At 42.0% G+C, this 16454-nt stretch overlaps 1 protein-coding gene across 1 annotated transcript in view; it reads right to left on the reverse strand.

Moving 5' to 3' along the window:
- Positions 1-2716: 2716 nt before the first annotated feature.
- The window catches only part of ALDH3A2 (aldehyde dehydrogenase 3 family member A2), a 45165-nt gene continuing 31427 nt past the window's right edge, over positions 2717-16454 (reverse strand). Inside the window, exons 9-10 of the mRNA XM_030222205.1 lie at positions 15992-16227; positions 2717-6396 (exon numbers count right to left, since the gene is read on the reverse strand). Of these exons, the coding sequence (XP_030078065.1) occupies positions 6379-6396; positions 15992-16227 (254 nt within the window). The 3' untranslated portion in view covers positions 2717-6378. The remainder of the gene's footprint in view (positions 6397-15991; positions 16228-16454) is intronic.

A 16454-nucleotide genomic window follows, 5' to 3' on the forward strand; every position in this document is an offset into this window, starting at 1 on the left:
TCTATGTTTGTGCAGCGCTGCATACGCCTTGTAGCTCTATAGAAATGCTAAATAGTAGTAGTAGTAGTATTATCGCTTATCCCCCATGGGACCTTTTTTGTTCAGTTACCTTCTGTTTTAAGCTATGGGACTGGACATGACAACATTTGATGATATGTTATGGGCATCTACATGACATGACATGTTATATTATGGTCATGTACATTACATAACAAATCATTGCATGCTATCTTATGTTATGGGTCTGGACATGCATATGACGACATGTTATTTTATGTTATGAGACTGAACATGGCAGTGATATATCATTGCATGTTATGTTATGGGCCTTGCTAGTTTCAGAGTTCCAGCCTCACTAGGTCCAGAGTTCTAGCCTTGCTAGGTCAAAGGTTAATAGGTTAGAGGTTGAAGGGCAGGGGTTAACAGTCAGAGGTTATATGTAAAGGCTAAAGGTCAGAGTAAGAGGTTAATAGGACAAAGGTCAGGCTTAAAAGGTCTCACCGAAAAACACTTTGCTTTCTTACCAGGCTGTTAAGATAGGCAGGGAAATGTCTTCCTTGATAGGTCAGGCATCAAGCTATATGCACTTTAGACGTCTGCTTAAAACATACTGGTTTCAGAATTATGGAAGGAAATTAACATATTAGTTTTAATTGATATTATGATGCTGTAGTTTGTCCAGTCTCTTTGTATGTAACTCACATAGAACTGTGAGGTATTGTGGGCTATAAATACAAATGTTATGGTATGGTATGGTACAGCACCTGAACTCAAAGCAGACTCAAGAAAAATGTCAGGAAGTATTTTTTCACAGAGAGAGTAGTGGATGCTTGGAATGCCCTCCCACGGGAGGTGGTGGAAATGAAAACGGTAATGGAATTCAAACATGTGTGGGATATACATAAAGGAATCCTGTTCAGAAGGAATGGATCCTAAGGAGCTTAGCCGAGATTGGGTGGCAGAGCCGGTAGTGGGAGGCAGGGATAGTGCTGGGCAGACTTATACGGTCTGTGCCCTGAAAAGGACAGGTACAAATCAAGGTAAGGTATACACAAAAAGTAGCACATATGAGTTTATCTTGTTGGGCAGACTGGATGGACCGTGCAGGTCTTTTTCTGCCGTCATCTACTATGTTACTGTGTAATATGAACATGGTATAAAATACACATACTTAATCCTGATCTGTCCTTGCCATTTTCAAGGTTTAGACCCTAAATGTCTGTCCGGCACTGGCCCTACTTCTGAACTACTGAAGTTGCAGTCGAAGCCTACTCCAGCGAATCCTGATCTGTATTACTGTATACGAGATACAGCCTGTAGAAAGCTGTCCGGCATTGGCCTCACTTCCCCACTGCTGGAATTGCCATCTAAGCACCAATCCTCCTCATTGTAAATGAACTCAGTCAATAATGTGTTATGTTTTGATATTATACTCTTTCTAATTAGGGATCCTTTGTGTCTATCCCATGCATTTTTGAATTCCATTACCACCATTTTTATTTTGGTCTCCACCACCTCCACTGGGAGGGCACTCCAGGCATCCACCACCCTTTCTGTGAAAAAGTGTTTCCTGACATTACTCTTAAGTACATAAGCACAGCCATACCGAGTCAGACCAATGGTCCACCCAGCCCAGTATCCCGCTCCCAGCAGTGGCCAATCCAGGTCACAAGTACCTGGGAGAAACACAATTAGTAGAACCATTCCACACTACCAATCCAAGGGCAAGCAGTGGTTTCCCCATGTCCCCCGTTCCACTCCTCTCAGAATTTCGTAGACCTCAATCATATTCCTTCTCAGCCGTCTCTTCCAAGCTGAATAGCCCTAACCTCTTTAGCATTTCCTCATACGGGAGGAGTTCAATCCTCATACAGGAGGAGTTCAATCCCCTTTATCATTTTGGTCGCTCTTTGAACCTCTTCTAATTCCGCTATATCTTTTTTCAGATTTGGTGACCAGAATTGAATACAATACTCAAAGGTGAGGTCACACCATGGAGTAATACAGAGGCATTATATTTTTTGCTCTTATTTTGCATCCCTCTCCCTATAATTCCTAGCATTTTGTTTGCTTTTTTGGCTGCAGCCGCACACAGAGCAAAAGATTTCAGCGTACTGTCTACAATGACACCTAGGTCTCTTCTTGAGTGCTGACTCCTAAAGTGGATAAATACATAAGTATTGCCATACTGGGACAGACCAAAGGTCCATTAAGCCCAGCATCCTGTTTGCAACAGTGGCCAATCCAGGTCAGAAAATACCTGGCAAGATCCCAAAAAAGTACAAAACATTTTATGCTGCTTATCCCAGAAATAAGCAGTGCATTTTCCCCAAGTCCACTTTAAAAATGGTCTATGGACTTTTCCTTAAGGATACTAGCATCAGGTAACTATGATTCAGATTATTCTTCCCTATGAGCATCACTTTGCATTTGTCTACATTAAACTTCATCTGCCATTTGGATGCCCAGTCTTTCGGTTTCCTAAGGTCTTCCTGCAATCCTACCACCCTGCAATCTCAATTAAATGTCCTCTAGTTTTATCACTTCTCTGTCTCTGGAATTTGTTTGTACCATTAATACCATTCAATAGTACTGTGAAATCCCCTCAGATCCCATTCAGAGATTAATATTAAAGTACCTCAAGTTACAGCCAACAAAAATATGAAAAACAGGATCATAAGAATATACCAAAATGCACAAGGATTCTAGATAACCATTACATTTTACGGCACAAAAGTTTATTGATCAAATGGTTATTCAGCAGATTTCAAAATACAATTGCTAAAGGTAGTCTGTTGCATGTTCAGTTTGAAAGGATTCATCACACTGCAGATCAGGGCAAGTCAGTTTACTTCAATAGTGTCTGCAGTCACTGCTTTTTCCTTTTCACCTGTGGAAAGCTTGATTTGCCCCATCAAGTGCTAAAATAAAACCCTAGTGTTCCAAGTCACAGCCCCTTCTCCCACTCATTTCCATAGATGTTTATTTTACATGCATTAGAAAACAAAGAACCCCCTCCACACTACAAAATTATTGAAAATATTACTTAAATTGTGTACACTTAACAAGGAGAAATTACATCTTACCTGCTAATTTGCTTTCCTTTAGTCCCTCCGGACTGACCCAGAAAGATACTGATGGGTTGTGCACTCCTTCCAGCAGGTGGAGACTGAGAATTCTAATCTCGTGAAATAAGAGCCCTGGCTTGCTATAGTAAGATCCAGTATTAAGAAAGCAGGAAAGGAAGTAATTTCTGTGCAACTGGTAAAATCAAAGAGGCAACAGGTGAAGCCTTACAGGCTTTGAAAATAGATATACATACAACCATCAAAAGACCGAGGGTAAGGCAAGTAAGTGGGTGTATTTTTTCCTTTTTTACTGGCTACAAATGCTCAAAGCAGCTCAATGCCCATGAAACTAATATACAGTACTAAATTACATTGTTGTTAAGGCATCAGACAGAAATTAAAAGGCCAAGAAGTCATAGCACAGGAAGGGTTCTGGGCCGGTCCAGAGGAACTAGAGGAAAGCAAACAACTCTTGAGAGGATTTACTACCCAACCAAGCCACTGAAGAAATTGAACTACTCGCTCCGTGGCTTGTACACTTTCTTGATGCAATTTTGCTCTGATCAACCAATCGTTCAGGTAAGAATGGACCAAAATGCCCTCCTGAGAGCCACTGCCACCACCACCATGACCTTTGTAAAGGTACAAGGAGTCGCAGCAAGACTGAAAAGAAGAGCTCAAAACTGAAAATGCTGGCCCAAAACTGCAAAACGAAGAAACCTTTGGTGCAAAGGATGAATTGGGATATGCAGATAGGCCTCTGTCAACTCTAGAACCGTCAGAAACTCTCCTGATCAAACAGCCACAATGACCGAATGCAGAGTTTCCATACAAAAACTGGTGACCTTGAGCTTCCAGTTGACCTCCTTGAGATCCAAAATTGGTCGAAAGGACCCCTCGTTTTTTTTTTTTGGAACTACAAAGTAAACAGAATAGCGAACTGTCCTTACTTTTGAAGGAGGATCAGGACTGCCTGTAAAGAAAGAAGCCTTTCTAGAGTGACCCTGACCGCTCCTGCCTTTATACGAGAATAACCAGGAGGACTCTAGGAAAGCATCTGACAGTGGTCGCGCAACTCTAAGCATACCTGTCGCAAATAACCTGAAGAACCCATTGATCGGAGGTAATTTGGACCCATCTCCATAAAACTGAGTTAGCCGACTAGAAATGGAGGATGGGCCATGAAACCTTCATTGTGATGGACAAGCAGGGGACTGGAAGTGCCTGCATCTCTACTTCCACGTCGGGCACCTTCAAAGGACTGGTACCTCTGAAAATAGTGAGACTTCTGAGCAGTAGCTATTCGTCCCGGTTGAAATGGACAAAAAATCTCTGCCATGTCCTTTACCAGAAAAAAACCATGACCAGCAGACCTAGGACGGATCTTCAGGCAACCGAGGAACTTTAGTATCCCCTAGACTTTTAAACCAACTTATCCAACTCGTCCCCAAACAGAAAAAAGCCTCGATAGAGAAACTTACTAAGTTTAGACTTAGCATCAGCTGACCAACCTCGAAGCCAAAGTGAATGACAGACCGCAACGCTCAAAGCCATAGATTTGGAAGAGGCCCTCAACAATCATACAAGGTATCCACTAAGAAAGCTAAGGCCATCTCTGTGCCTACTAAGGTGAAATCATCCGAAGACCTATCTAAAACTCGGACCACCAAAAACAAGCTCTAGCTACCAAAGAACCACAGATGACTGCTTGGACTGCCAGCGTGGAGACATCAAAGGAAGATTTTAAAAGACACTCCTTATGCCGATCTTGTACATCTTTCAGAGCTGTGCGTCCATCAACAGGAACAGTGCTGCGATTAGTAACCACGGCATCAACTACAGGAGGCTTAAAAAGAGAATCATGAACCTGGATAGACGAAAAGGAGCATCCAACATGTCCCACTGTGCTTGAATCATGTCCTCAATATCTTGGTAAATTGGAACAGTTTTACCAGTCTTCCTAATGCCCTTGAGTAAAATATCCACCTTGCGCTCCTGAATTACCTCTGAATCCTCATCAAAGTTTAATGTAGAAGTGACCAAAGCTATAAGCTCTTGTAAATCCTCCTTATGAAAAATCCTTACAACAGAAGGATCTTATAGTAGACTGAGAATACTGAATCTTACTATAGCTAGCCACGGCTCTTATTGGCTCTCACAAATCAGAATTCTCAGTCGCCACCTGATGGAAGGCGTGCACAACCCATCAGTATCTTTCTGGGCCAGTCCGGAGGGACGCTAAGGAAGCTAAAATGCTTTAATCTCTGCACATTTTTAATGCTCTGCTCCCCAGACTAATACAGACATCGGATTTGTTATCTATTGCTCTAAAGTGCCTATATCCCCTAGATTAGCTTCTGAGCCAAACGCCTATCAGTGTTTGGGTACTAGGAGGTTAAAGAGACTTGCCGAAGGTCAAACCAGACTTCTCAACTTAAAGCACTACATGAAGGTGCCTTGACCCAGGGGTGTAGCTAAAGGGCCAAATTTGGGTGGGCGTGAGCCCAAGGTGGGTGGGCATAGAATTCATCCTCTCCAATCCCACTTCCCTCTCCGCTTACTTCCACCCCCCCTCAAAAAAAATATTAAATACCTGAGATAGCAAATCCTACCAGCTAAAGTCTTCCTCCTCTTCGGGCAGCCAGTACTCTTCCAAATGGTAGCCAGCAGCACTTGCCTTGAGCTGATGCTCCACCAGCAGGCTGCGTATGTACAATGCTTGCACATGCGCGAAAGTTGAGCGTGTGCAGAGGGACAGGGGTCAGTGCCAGGGAAGTGTTGCTGGCTGCCATTTGGAAAAGCACTGGCTGACCGAGGAGGAAGTCTTCAGCTGGTGGGTTTAGGGATCCCTGCCAGCCATAGCAAGAGAGCCACAATCTTGGGTGGGCCCTGGCCCACCGTGGCTATGCCACTGCCTGGACCCCATAAATCACCGACAGTCCAGGCCCTATGTTACATCACTGCAAGTGTATGGGCAACCATAAAAAGGATAGTGATCTTGGGCTCTCTCTGAGGCCACCTTAAAGACTCCCATTTAGTTTGTGAGGTGCCCACAACAGCAAAGCCTGTCCCAAAATGTGGCACTGATCAGAAATGTCTGACCCCACCCTGGTCTTACTCTCTACTGACCGATTTTAGTACATTCAAAAGAAAGGAATTAAGAAGATAAGAGTAATCTTGAATTTCTGCATGGTTTAAAAACATTTTTATACAGAAGAATAAAACTTATTTAAAAGGAATGAAGGCACTTGATCCACGTCCCTGGGAGAGGGACACAGAGGACACAGGGTGGGAAAGGTCCCTTCACATCTCAATTGCTGATCACCACCTGAAAAAGAGAAGAACAAGGATTAAGATCAGCTAATCCTGGGTCCAGGTATCAGAGCTCATATGGCAAACAGGAGGGGCTACTCTAAACCCTAAAGACACTTTGCCGTACAATATTTTGAAACTTTCAGATGCTATCTACGGATGCAAATGTGCCCCACAAATATCACATGCAGAGTGGCAAATTCTATCATCCGGCTACCCTTAGGTACTGGTTTAGCAAGTTGTTCCTCTCCAAAACTGTGAGTTATAATAGACCCAGTGAGGTACCCACTCAATGTTGCATCTACCAGTGACTGGCTAGAGTTAACAGCAGACGGTACAGATTCACTACTTCCAGTGACTGGGATGACAATCACGGGAAGGCTACTTACTCGAGAGATTTATGACTTGACTTCCTGATGAAGGTAATAGTGCCAAAACACAGACCATGTCAAGTCCTATGAAACCTGACTCTGTGGAAATGTGTTTCAATCCACAATAAAGAACATTTTCAAGACCCAGGTTTCTTCCTTCTTTTTTTGGCGATTCCCACTTTGTTCGCTGTTTATGGTATTTTGGGGTCCCTGTTCTTTGGTTTTGTGTGCGTTTTTTATGGCTACTTATTCTGCATATTAGAAATTTCACCTCTGTATATGCAACAGACTGGTTCAGGTAAGTAAATCATTAAACACTTGTATAGAAACAGGAAAAGGAAAACTGAGTCATACTGTGGGCATTAGTCCTGGTTACAGAGAGCCATGGAAAAGGCTGACTTAGCTTTAGTAAACAACATGAAGACATAGTACAGAGAGGACTATGACAGTGAATGGCTCTACCAGGCTATGTTCTATTCAGGAAGAGGCACTATGTATAAAAAAAATAGCAACAGAACAGCAGGACTTACAAGGTGAGATGTAGCTTAACCTGGAAAGAAGGAACAGATCATGTGTTATATGTATCATCACAGACAGAAGAAAGATTAAATAGAAGACGTACACAAAGTGCCTATGAAAGAGGAGGCACTATTAAGTGATTTCAATCCCACAGATGTTGATTGAGAAACCCTGGCTGTGAGTCATCTAGAAACAGGGGGAACCGTTTAGCAACTGGTTAACGGAACCCACATGGTACTTACAAAAGGAGAGTATGTCCGATATCATGGGTGTGGGGGGGGGGGGGGGATCATCTGGAATTCAGTGATCAAATGGTATAGTTCAGGTGTGATCAATCATTCACAAGACAAGGGTCCTAATTCTTTCAAGATGGTGGAATCTCTCAAGGAGTTATTAGCTAGTCGTTGGGAAAATCTAGGAAAGGTAGAAGAGCAGTGAACCAAAAGTGAAAGGTTGTATTGTAAGGGCAACAACGCCTTTTTGTTAGGAAGTATATAGAGTAAGAGGAACAAGAAGTTGCTATGCTTTCATAAACAAGCAGCTGAAAAGGTAAAAAAAGATTAGTATTCCTAAACAAGAGATGATAGAAAAAGAAAAGATAAGCAACAATATACAGAAAATCTAAGAAGATGGAAAAGTAGTTGGGAAAGCAAAGCTACAAACTGAAGAAAAAATGGCTAATACAGTAAGATGGGGGAAGACTTATTTTCTTTTAAAAGATATATTAGCAACAAGAGGATGTGCAAAAATGATATTGTAGGTGAAAAGGAGAAATATATAGAGGATAAAAATATTGACTCGATGGAATTTTGTTATGTTCAAAGGAAAGTATAGAAGGACAAGAGAAAATGAACACAAATAGGAACAGAAGCGCGACAGACCAAGCAACTTTCAGAAGATTTAGTTTACCTAGCTCTTCATGAATACAAACAAAAGTTGTGATAGGGCTGAATGAGGGAACAAATTCTGTCAACTGTACCGTCTGACCTTTAAGCCGTTTTTTAAAGGTCCGTAGTTGTCCTGGTGGACGAGACAGGTGGATGTGGTTCCTCTTTACAAAATGTGGAAGCAGGGTGGAAGATGGATCTACAAGCCTGTTAAGCTTGACCTCAATGGAAAGTAAATTAATGGAAAGATAGGGCAGTTTCTGAAACCCAATGGATTGCATGATCCCAAGCAGCATGGTTTTAGTTGAGGTACATCTTGTGCAACAAAACTGATCAATTTCTTTGACTGGATGATCAGAGTTGGATCAGGTGAGAGCATTAGATCCAGTCTATTTGGATTTCACTAAGGTTTCTGACAAAGTTCTACACAAGGGTCCTAGGTATAGACATGAAAGTAATTGAATGGTTTAGAAACCAGTTAAAAGGAAGTTGACAAACCGTAGCATGAAACCAGGTTCACTCCAAGGAAAGGGGCACTAGCAGTGGTATACAGCAAGAACCAGTTCTTTTCTGCATTTTTAAACAGTGGCATGGAGAAGTAGCCTTTGGGAGCTCAACCAAAAATGATGTAGATGAAATGTGGGCCAATACAGGTGAAGGTCCCCTGCAGCTCTTGGGGTGGGGGGTGGGGAGGGAAAGTGAACACACACTGTGAATTCCACTATAATATACCAAAACAAAAGAATCCACTGATAAGTTCATAGCAGTAAGTGCTTGGGTGTGTTCACAATAATGCTCAGACCATTAACTTAAAATAAATAATTGTCAGTAAACATGAAAGGGAAGAAAAGCCTCAGAACTCGATCCGGGACTCATTCAACTGCAAACGTCCTCGCAGACCTCACCGAGGAAACTGCATTTCAGGTAAGTGTTAATGTTTTTACTCTCTAGATTTGTGAATATTTAAGGATTTAAATTCTGCACAAAGAACAATTTTGAATAGATTGTACAATAACATTTGCAAGCATTGGAAGGCAGGTTTTTATGCCTGTGAGGCAACTCAGTGAGGTTTGTGTGGGATATTCACACTGAATACATGAGATACATCTGCACACAATGGAGGCAGTGCGTGCAAATCACTCTCCTCTGTATTTATTGTGGAAATCCTGAAAACCCAACCAACAGTACTGAAAATACCAAAAAGATGCTCCCTGGCCTGACTGGACAGCTATGAACTGTGTTGCATGCTGCCCAAAAGCATAAGCCATATGGCCTTAAAGGTAGCTCATAACCCTTTTCAGTACTCCTAGGTGACTACTGGGCAGTGGCAACAGGAGACTTCGCTTTCAGCTCTCCATCAGTTTATCTTCAACAGAAAAAATGGGGCAAAGAGAGCCTAAATGACCACTACTCCATAAACAATACCTGGCAACCCATCTTTACCCCCAAAATAACCACAAAATGATTGTGGATATTAGTTACTGAAAGATGATGCGACATATCCTTCAAACATCTGTCCACCTTTCACATTCTGGCCAACCTAGCACAAACACCCACCTCTGAATCATGTTCCATGAAGACCCAACAGAACCCTAAGGCTGGCTCCTGTCTTGTACGTCTTCTGTCCAACAATGGAAAAAACAGGATTTGCACAGCATAAGGGGGTGGGGGGTCTACCCCATGAGATAAAGTACCAAGCCATTTAGATTACTGCAACAGAATCTAGGCAGGTTGTAAAGAACAACTAATTAAGAAACTTCAGACCGCCCAGAATATAGCAGCTAGACTGATCTTTGGAAAAATCAAAATTTGAAAGTGCCAAACCCCTTCGTGAAAAATTGCATTGGCTTCCCATCAAAGAACGCATTGCCTTCAAGGTTTGCACTCTGGTCCACAGGATTATTTACGGTGTAGTTCCTGGATACATGTTGAACCTAATAAATCTGCCACCCAGAAACAGTACCAGTCTATCCCGAACTTACTTAAATTTACATTATCCAGACTGCAATGGTCTTAGATACAAATCAACTTATGCATCCAGCTTCTCTTACATAAGTACACAACTGTGGAACGCACTGCCTAAAACCGTGAAATCAATTCATAACCATCTTAACTTCAGGAAGTCACTGAAAACCACCTTGTTTAAGAAGGCCTACCCCTCAGACCCAACTTAATTCTCTACTTCCTGTGATACAGCAAAACTATGGACCGTATTGGACTTTTTAATCATATCTTTGTTGCCTTATACTCATGTTATCTATAGGTTTACTACTATTTTGTGTATTTGTATTTTACCGAACCGGAGCCTGTCTCTACGGTATTATGTAAGCCACACTGAGCCTGCAACTAAGTGGGAAAATGTGGGGTATAAATGTGTTAAATAAATAAATAAAAGATGCTCATCTTTAAAAGCACAGACTTACAAAGTTACATAGTAATATACTAGGCTTCACAAAGGAGTAGTGTGCTTCCGTCCCATACCGCCCTTTTTCGGAGGTGGCTGGGTTTGATATAGCCAAATTTCTGTGCATGGGCAGCAGCAGTTCAGACAACTGTGGTCAAGGGATCATGGTGGCGGAGGCACATACAGAGTTCTTTAATCACTTGAGAAAGCGTTTCCTCCTTTTTTCTGGCATTAAAGCTTAGGAACCATCTGCTTTGCTAGGCATAGACTGGATTTCCGGGAACTGCACAGCCCACTTTCAGGCTTGCTTGTAGCTCAGTTTGTTTTTAGTCTCCATCTGCTGGTAGACGTGCATAACCCATCTGTGCCGGTGTAAAAGGACGCTACGGAAAAAATTTGACTTTTGCTTTCACATTTTCTGCTGTGAGACAGGTGATTTGCTTAGTTTACATAGAAAATGTAGTCAAATAAAGACCAGGCCTATCCAGTCTGCCCATTCATGCCATCTACTTTCCCTATCACTCCCTTAGAGATAATATGTATTAGAGATACTATGTACTTGCCCAAGCTCTCTTGAATTCAGATACTGTTTTCATCTTCATCACTACCACCCGGGAGGCCATTTCACAAATCCCCCACCCTTTCCTTGTAGAAGTATTTCCTCAGGTTATTTTTGAGTCTATCTCCTTTCACCTTCATCTTATGCCCCCTTGTTCCAGAGGTTTGGTTTTTTTTTCAGTTGAAAGATATTCACCTCCTGTGCATTATGCCACATGGGTTATTTAGACATCTCTATCATATCTCCCCTCTCCCACCTTTCTTCCAAAGTATACATATTGAGATCTAAGTCTGTCCCCATATGCTTTATGACGAACACCACTGACCATTTTAGCACTTGCCCTCTGAACAGACTCCATCATGTTTACATCTTTTTGAAGGTGCGTCTCCAGAATTGTACACAATATTCTAAATGAGGTCTCAGCCTTATACAGGGGCATCACACCCTTTTTCCTACTGACTATTCCTCTCCCTATGCTTTCGCTGGCCACCTTAAGATCATGCTGCCTTGCTAACACCTGCCCTACAACTACCGACACCTCTGTACAGGTGTGCACCTTCCTCTTCTCCTTACTTGAACCTTCAACTACTAGTGTAAACCAGTCCCAGCCCTACCCTGAGGCACATCACAAAAACCTTATTTCATGTGTTACTGTACGATAGAATTATTTTTTCATATCCTTTGAATCCAACTCATTTTAGGGCATTATACCTATCACCCTGCAGTCCACTAATGCTACCATTCCCAACACCCCCAAGCCCATCCTCTGTTACTTAGATTACTCTATTTCATGTCCACCGACGTAACTGAAGAATTCAAGCTCTGTATCTGGCAACACTAGTTTGGGCACTGGTAGCGACACTGGGCTCAAGCAGCGCAGCAGCATTAGCAGGAAAAAGTGGCAGGAGACCATGGGTGGAGGAGAAGGGGGTGGAGCAGGAGAAATGAACAAGGAAGGAGCATATTGCCTCACAAACCCTGTGTATTTCACGATTTGGCTCCTTGGCATCCCTGCTGCTCAGACATCAAGGCTAAAAGGTCTCCGTTAAATATGGCAGCCGTGGTTGAACTTACCAATTTGTAAACAGCGACTGATGCTGAAAAGGAATCGAACGCAAATGAGATGCAAGAAAATTCTGCAAGCAGCTCGGTAGGCAAAGCGCCTAGCACGTGAATATATTCAGAAATTTTCTATCCTTCATGAGTCACAATCAGGCTTCCGATCTGCCCACAGCACAGAAATGGTCCTCCTTACTCTAATAACTAAATTCAAACAGGAAATCACAACTGGAAACAAAATCCTCCTTTTGCAATTTGATTTGTCAAGCGCTTTTGACATGGTAGATCATAACATTCTTGGCTAAACCTTTGGACAAACTTGGAATTGAAGGTAATATTATCAATTGGTTAAGAGACTTCATCACAACCAGGTCTTATCAAGTTAAAAGGAACCACAAATATATCATCCCCATGGTCGTCTGAATGCGGAGTACCACAGGGATCTCCTCTCTCCCCAATACTGTTCAATATCATGATGATCCCCTTGGCCAGATTATTAGCCAAACATGGCCTTAATCCCTTTATATATGCTGATGTCACCATTTGTATTCCCTTTAAATCAAATTTATCTGAAATCTCTGATAAAATCACTACTGGTATGTCCACCTTGATCTCATGGGCCAATGCCTTTAAGATGAAATTAAAAAAAGAAAAAAACTCAATGCCTAGTCCTCTCGTCTCAATACTCCCCATCTCTCCCGGCCACCCTCAATACCCCAGATGTAATCATCCCCATCTCCAGTAGTTTAAAGATCCTTGGAGATACAATAGATAGTCATCTATCCTTCGATAACCACGCTAAGCTGATCACAAAGAAAATGTTTAATATGATGTGGATCCTGAAGCGAGTGAAATCCTATCTTCCATTGAACACTTTCCAGAACCTGGTTCAATCCACAGTCATCACTCAGGTTGATTATTGCAACAGTGTTTTCCTTGGATGTAAATCCCAAATCCTGAAAAGTCTCCAGACTGCCCAGAACACGGCAGCCAGACATATTTGGAAAGTCAAGATTTGAAAGCGCCTCACCCCTTCGAGAAAGGCTTCACTGGCTCCCCAGCAAAGAGAGAATATACTTCAAGGTCCATACAATGATCCATAAGATCATATCAGGAGAATCCCCCAGTTATATGAACAACCTGATTGACCTCCCAATTAGAAATAGAACAATGTCATCGCGAACATAACTCAATCTACACCTCCCAAACTGCAAAGGTGTCAAGTACAAAACATACTGTGCATCCAGTTTCTCCTTTCTGGGTAGTCAACTTTGGAATGCTCTCCCAAGACCCATCCAAGCTATTAATAACTATTTACCTTTCAGGAAAATGTTAAAGTCCCATTTTTTCAAGCAAGTTTACCCTAATGGACCAGCTTAATTCCACCAGATCACCTACAATACTCCTGCTAAGACGTCGACGCTTACTCTGACCCCAATATTATACTCAATCCCTCATCTTCTTCCCTCCATCCTTTACCATTTCCCTCCCATTCTCCTTCCCTTTCACCTATCATATCCTTTTCTATCTTCCCTATTCTAGTTCATTACGTTCTTTTCACATATCCTTTGTAATGCCTTTCATAATGTAAATAGTTATGATCAACACAATTTATAATACTGTTCCTACATTTCCTTGTTTTTACTGTATTCTTTACCATGTAAGATGCTTTCTTTTACTATGTAAGCCGCACTGGACCTGCTGTATGTGGGAAAGAGCGGGGTACAAATGTAATAAATAAATAAAAATAATCTCTTGGTAAGTGTCCATGTTCTGCGATTGCCCATGAATCATTCTGTCTTGCTGCTGTATGTGCTCCGAAGCTGGTTCCACTGTCTCAACTCTCTCCTTTCCCCTTGCAGTGCTCTCATGCACCTTCCTCCTGCAGCTTACTTGCTTTCCTGTGCAGATAGCACTTGGGACTCTCCTCCTTGCTGAAAGTCCTCCAGCTGACATCATAGGGCTTCTCTCAGCAGATTGGCTGTCTGCTTTTGATTCTCTGTCCCTCTAAGCTGTTCTCTGCTCTACCACACTGTTTTGTTCCTCCTGCTATTCAAAAATGCAAGCAGACTGCTCCTCCCAGACATTGTCCTCACGTAACAGCAGCTCCAGACCTGCCAGAAAATTTTGCACGTTAAAAGGTATTTGCTCCTTTCTTTACATCGCATGGACTGCTTATTTTAATACTAATGAGCTTGTTGCAATACATTTGCATTGGATTATCGGTAGCTGCTATGGAGAACGATTAAAGCCACGCAAAACCCTTTTGTGCATTAGACGCTAAATAACATTTGCTTTAGACTGGCTACAAGCAGTCTAATGCAAACGTAAGAACGGTAAGCTTTGTTCATTGAGCCCTTAATTCTTGCTCCTCTCTGTGCAGCCACTTTCATTTTTCAAATTAGCAACCTAAACTGGATGATTACTCCTTGGTCTTTGGAGCAGTATCAGATAGGCAGGCCAGAACACAGTGGCTCAGTATGAGTGCATGCTCCCATGCCCAGGGCTGCTGTGACATCCATGAGGTTCTGCATATGCAGCTGTTTCACTCCAAAAAAAAAAAAAAAAAAAAATGCTATGAACAGATAATTACCTCACCTTCCACTTAAAAAAAAAAAAAAAAAAAACTGGCTAATTCAGCCAGGCCTACCCTCTAGACCAAGAGTTGGCAATAAGTACATAAGTGTTGCCATACTGGGACAAACCGAAAGTCCATCGTGCCCAGTATCCTGTTTTCAAACAGTGGCCAATCAGGTCACAAGTTCCTGGCAAGATCCCAGAACAGTAAAATAGATTTTACGCTGCTTATCCTAGGAATAAGCAGTGGATTTTCCCAAAGTCCATCCTAATAATGGCTTATGGACTTTTCTTTTAGGAAGTTATTTAAACCTCAAGGGTCGCAACTCGGTCAGATTTTCAGGATTTTCCCAATGACTATGCATGAGATCTATTTGTATGCACTGCCTCCACCCTGTTTGACCGTGGGTGTCTTCCCTGGAGTTGGCTTTACCTCTTCTTGGTGTTTCCCTGGTACTCAATGTTTGTATCTTCCTATGGATAACTTCTCTCTTATGCATAGGCATGAACTAACATGTGATCACTTTTACGAACTTTATCCTGTACTTTAATCTACCTCTTATCTGTATATATAAATCATTCACGGGTTCAGTGTCCCTTCTCCCTTTATGTAATCTGCCTTATGCCTTCCCCTAGGAAAAAGCGGAAATCAAATGGTACAAAATACAGAAATAAAATAGCAAGATGTCTTCATTTATTTAAGGAATCTAGGATATGTAGTGTGGTTGCACACTAAATTTCATGTATTTAAATAAAGCCAAAAAAAGAAAAAAAAAATCAAAGAAGAAACAGACTAGCCAAGAAACGTAATAAGTTAATCCAAGAAAAAAAGTATCAATGTTTTTGTTAGTTAACCTTTATTTCCATGCATTAAGGAATCTGAAATAATGAAATTCAGGAAATCATGGGAAAACAGAGGAACCCTAGTGGTGAAAAAGTGAGTAGAGCTGGGGCCTATCTCGTTGCACTAGAACCTGTAGAGACTGGATGGACCTGGTGGTTCGGACCTGCTGTTATAGCCTCTCTATATAAGCCAGGGTTCTAATTCCTTACCTGGATAGTCACTGATTGCATGGAGCCTATACGTTGCCTTATGGAGTCCTCAGTAAATGTACTGCATTTGTTCTCTTGCAATGTGCCTGGATTTTTAATTATATTGAATATTTCTTCTAATATTCTGCATCAAAGTCTGTTTTTTCCTGTGAAGCTGCAAAGGAAAAGAAACCAAGGCTCACCTTGTACAGCACAGCTGCAACCATCCCCAGCAAAGCCACGAGGACAAAACCCACTTTGCCCTTGTTCAGCCGCTTATCAAGGAAGAATTTCCCCCACTCCACCTTCTTCCAGTTCAACGGTGGGTATCGGATCTTGTTTAAACCCTCCATGGTCAGGGACTTAATCAAGCAGGAACGTTTATGGGAGAAGGTAGTGAAAGAGTGCTTCCCGTGGTAGCAGCCCATGCCACTATTCCCTGCAAGGTCACAAAAATCTGTGTTACTGAAACTGGCGATTCCATTTCTTTTATAAAGTGGAAGCTTATAAAGTCTGCCATGTAACTTAATTTTAAGGCTCACCACAGGGTACATTTTCTTATAGTTTTTTTTTGTTTGTTTTTAAATACTGCAAGTTCTAGTAGGAAGGATCTAGGAGCGAAGAGTCTGTATAGGTTCAATATAAGGCTAGTGGGGGGGGGGGGGG

This window comes from Microcaecilia unicolor, chromosome 13 (assembly GCF_901765095.1).
Source record: "Microcaecilia unicolor chromosome 13, aMicUni1.1, whole genome shotgun sequence".
Classification (NCBI taxonomy): domain Eukaryota; kingdom Metazoa; phylum Chordata; class Amphibia; order Gymnophiona; family Siphonopidae; genus Microcaecilia; species Microcaecilia unicolor.